Source organism: Aplysia californica, unplaced genomic scaffold, assembly GCF_000002075.1.
Source record: "Aplysia californica isolate F4 #8 unplaced genomic scaffold, AplCal3.0 scaffold00924, whole genome shotgun sequence".
Classification (NCBI taxonomy): domain Eukaryota; kingdom Metazoa; phylum Mollusca; class Gastropoda; order Aplysiida; family Aplysiidae; genus Aplysia; species Aplysia californica.
Window position 1 is genome coordinate 28,115 of NW_004798194.1, and position 4,508 is coordinate 32,622.

At 42.5% G+C, this 4,508-nt stretch overlaps 1 protein-coding gene across 1 annotated transcript in view; it reads right to left on the reverse strand.

The window, feature by feature from the left end:
• LOC101863064 (chloride channel protein A) overlaps positions 1 to 4,508 on the reverse strand; it is a gene marked incomplete in the record, with an annotated part of 79,438 nt that overhangs the window by 26,135 nt on the left and 48,795 nt on the right. The window contains 1 exon segment of the mRNA XM_035972956.1: positions 4,244 to 4,353. Within this exon segment, the coding sequence (XP_035828849.1) occupies positions 4,244 to 4,353 (110 nt within the window).

Consider the following 4,508-nt stretch of genomic DNA (forward strand, 5'->3'; position numbering starts at 1 on the left):
GGAGAATTTGTTAACATAAACTTTTAAAAGATAATTTCAACCGGGTTGGGAAATGAGAACTGCTTATCTTTCTGCACAATGATAACACCACTTATGAAAAAAACAATCTCCAAAAAATCTCGAAGATTGTTTTTTGTAGCTTTTCCCCCCTCTGATTCACGCATTCGGCAGTTCAAACCACGAACTCTTCACGCTGCCCATGCCGCAGTTCCCAGCCAGCACTGTTCAAAGGTTGATAACTTTTGTTATCGGATCCCTGGCAAAGAACCCAGTTCCACAAGGTCACACACAGTTCTCCAGTATTGCATCACGGGGCGAGATTATGCGCATCTAGATCTACAGTCGGGGTTAAAAATGTGCATCGACGAGCGACACGATACTATCAACGAGCGAAAATCTACATGTAGCACGAAACGACACCGATACCGACATTTAACAAGTCCTGACGTCTGTTCGTTTTTTAAAGTTTTAGTAGAGGTTTCACGGCGTTCGCAACTGCATAAGGTCATATGAGCGCCAGAAGATTAGATGAGTTACAAGAGAGTAAGAAACATTAAACTAGAAGAAGGGGAGATAAGAACAATAGATCTTTGATTTAAAAAAAGAAGAAGCAAACCACACAAGAGCACCCGCTAACCACGCACTCTGTTGGGTTTGGAGTGGTTGTCTTTCCGTCTTGTTTAGAAAAGGCAAATCTAATACCCAGAGCCCATTGGCACGATCGGTTCGGTTTTCGTTCGGTTTGGTAGACGGATTGAGGGCGCAAAGCGACCATCGTGGCATGCACAAATCGATCGCCTGACTTGCGGCCTAAAAAAGAAACGCGTTTGTCTTCAAGGCCACAAGTCGAGCGATCGGTTGGCGATCGGTTTGGATTAGACAACCGATCCCCCAATGGGCACCAGGTACAAGGTACCGGATTCTGAGATAAATGCAAAATTCGTCACCTCGTCAGTTCCGTTCCAGAGTAGGTTGGGTGGAGACGAATAGGGGGGGGGGGGTGCGGTCCATTTTATAGAGAATCTTCTTTTTTCAGTTAGGAAGTATCCCACACTGCCTGGGTTACACCTGATAGGCAGTGTCTTTTACCTGACCTAACTTTTTTGAGGGGGTGGGGTGAAAGATGTGGGGGAAGAAGAATTGGGTCTATTGCACAAACGTATGTCTTCATGATTTGTTTCGTCTCCATATCATCTCAGTCGTAGTTTTTTTTATGACCTCAAGGAGCTCAGAGAGATAGGACACGCTGGCGGTTTTTAGAGCTGAATATGAATTCTGCTTATACAATTGCAATCATTGGTTGACGGTAATATAAACCTCCAGGCGCCAATTTTAAAGAATACACACAAAAATCTGACCAAAAAGAAAAAAAATAGAACATTGTCAAAAGTATTTCTTCCTAAAACGCCAAAACAACAAACAAACAAAACACACAAAAATCACAATACACGTAGAAGTATGTGAGATGTAATTAGTATAATGAGCCAATTTAGAAACGTCTATAAGTTTCCGATGTGCTGTGAGTGGGTCAGGTTGGACAAATCGTGCTAATAGTCACTTCTTTATATATTCTTTTCGGTAAGTGTTTTACGGCGCTCGCAACTGCATAAGGTCATATGAGCGCGCGGGACACATTAAACATTTTCAGTTGGTAGGAAATTTTGAATTCAGCCCAGGTGGCGGCCGAAGCCTACTCTTATCGATTTTACACCATCAAGGGATCTTTAACGTGGGCAACTTGCACACGGCTCCTCCGAGATTTTTCGCCCTTGTCTGAGAAGGCTATTTGTAGATCTTTCCTAACAGAAGATCAAGGGTGTGGCTGAAAGACAGCAGTAAGAAGAAGCCAAAGAGCTGCAGTAGAAAGGCTGCAGAAAGAGTCAGGAGCCGAGAGGAGGGGGCAGAGGATGTGAGAGGGGCAGAAAGAGGAGACGAAAGCAGACGACAGGATATTGCTAGAGAGCAGGAAAGGAGGTGACAGGAGACAATTTTAGGGAATAACATTTTTCGGTCGCTACCTGGATTCGAACCCATGACCTCTGAATGAAAGGCCAACACCTTAACTTGTTGGCCACGAGAGCCCCGTTCTTTATAGATTCATCTTCGGGACATGGCCACAAGCATAATAATCGCTTGGTTTTCGGGATTTCAAGTCGATCAGTTTGTTTGGTTTCTTGCAAACTGGTTTAATGTCAATTGTTATGATCTAATCCCTCTTCCTCTTTCAATGTACCCAGATTCAAGTTGTGTGGTCATGTCCTCTTGGAAATGCCGGAACAGCATGAGGATAAAGCCATGCTTGCAACACATGACGGTTTTCCTCTAGGTAAACGATCTCGTGGGCATATTGTTAACATTCTCAGAAGAAATAAATTTTTATTATTATAATAACTACTATGTTGAGTGTAACCCGAAAAGAATCTATCAAATAGCATTGCTCTTCACGCGTTAACTTTGGCATTTAAAAAAAATTATACCGGGGATATCAACGGACTAGTCGATATGGAATGAAAGGGGGTTTTAGAGTGTGACAAATTGACCTCTTTTTTGACAGGGGAAACTAGCAAAAAAACAGCACAACACAAGTCAAAAAAACTAAAAAGTTGGCTGGCAGCTATTGATAACTTATCATAAACTTTTTTTTTTCGCTTTGTACCAAAACACAACCTCAGGGGTCAAACAAGTACTCGTGTATTCGTATTTTTGCACTTTGAGTAAAGTAGTTTTATCAGGTTTAGAGCTTGGGTAAAAGCTGACTTAAGTATCCCATTCTTTAAGCTAGGTTAGAATACTCTTTTCTGAGCGACATCATGTTTACCCCCATATTGGCTCTACAGAGTGTGGAGACTGAGGGCTTAAGTAGATCTTACATTGCAAAAAACAAACTTGCTTGACCTGGTCATCAGTTATAGTACAGTAATCCGAATAGCGTCTTCAGTCAACGGAGTAACGAACTGTTTGATACGTTAAAAAATGACAACCCCCCTTTCCTTAAAAACAGACAGACAAACAAACAAACAAACAAACAAGCAACAACCCCCTCAACCCCCCACACCCCCCCAAAAAAAAACCAACAACAAAAAACAACCCAAGTGCCTTCAGCTTAAAAAAAAACCCAACTAATTCTGTAGGAATAAACAAAAAGTCAACCTAATTTCAAAAGTCAGTTTGTTCTGTGTTTCTACTTTAGCGGTCAGAGACACTGTGACAATGATTTTCCTTGTACTCCAAAACGAAGGAGGCGGAGGGCAATGTCCAAATCCCTCAACTTAGTTACGACAATTCTATCGAAAAATGCAAGTGCATTAAGGGTTCAGCGAGCCATTCATTCATAATAACGACAAGGGTAATATTTAGAGGTCAGAGGCACGGTGAAAATGTTTTTCCTTTTACTCATAAACGAAGGATGTGGAGGGCAATGTCCAACTCTCTCGACATAGTTACGACCATTTTATCGAAAAATGCAAGTGCAATAAGGGTTCAGCGAGCCATTCATTCATAACTACCAGGGTAATATTTAGAGCAAAGACTGGGTAGAAACTAGAGATGAAACGCTTCAACTTTGATATCGCTGAATTGTATTAAAACGGGTAGATAACAGACTACAAAAAAAGGCTTTTACAAGACGTTTTAAGGGGGTCGATTACTAAGTATTTCTCTGAAAGCTGGGCTGACATGGTTTGTGTACAGGCTGATTTAGGTGAGTGGAGAAGGCAATATAGCTATTTGAACGTCGATCAGGGCAATATCCTTTGTTATAGTGCCTGACGTGAGAGTGTGTGTATGTGAGTTTATATGTATGTGTGTGTATGTGTGTGTGTGTGTGTGTGTGTTGCAAACTTATTTATGTGAGTGTGTGTGTGTGGGGGAGAGGAGCGCGCGGGAGGGGGTGGGTGGTGTAAATATAAGACCATCAAACGAAACATGCCCACGAATTCACTCAAGAACTGAAAAAGACCATGAAAGTAGCTATAAGGCAATCATCGGAACTATTCATATAACAGTTTAGATCCTGGAAACGGTGACAAAAAGCTCAAATTCAGCTTGTCCGAGTAAGCTCCCTACTTTTAACTATGCAAATTTATACGGGGTGCCCACTACGGATGGGATCGGCTGATCGGGCCGATCGCCCGACTCGGTCGCTTAAAAAACAAACAGATTTGCTTTCAGTTACAAGCGATTGAGTCCGGCGATCGGCCCGATCCAGCCGTAGTGGGCACCCCGTATAATTTGACAATCATACCTGTACATAGGTGACTAGAGCTGCTCCCACCAGCGTGATGCCTACGTTGATGCCGACCCACATGAACACTGGCTGGACCAGGCAGTCTTCCTTGCTGCATTTGTCCAGGACTGAGACAGAGGTCAAGGATCAATAATAACTGGTTTCAACGCCCTAGCAGCAGAAGGCGCAATTTTGAAAGCGGTTCAAAAGAGGGAGGGGGAAATTAGTTGTAATAGCTTGTAAAATTAGGGGAAAATGAGTTGAAAAAAAAGAAAATAAGGGG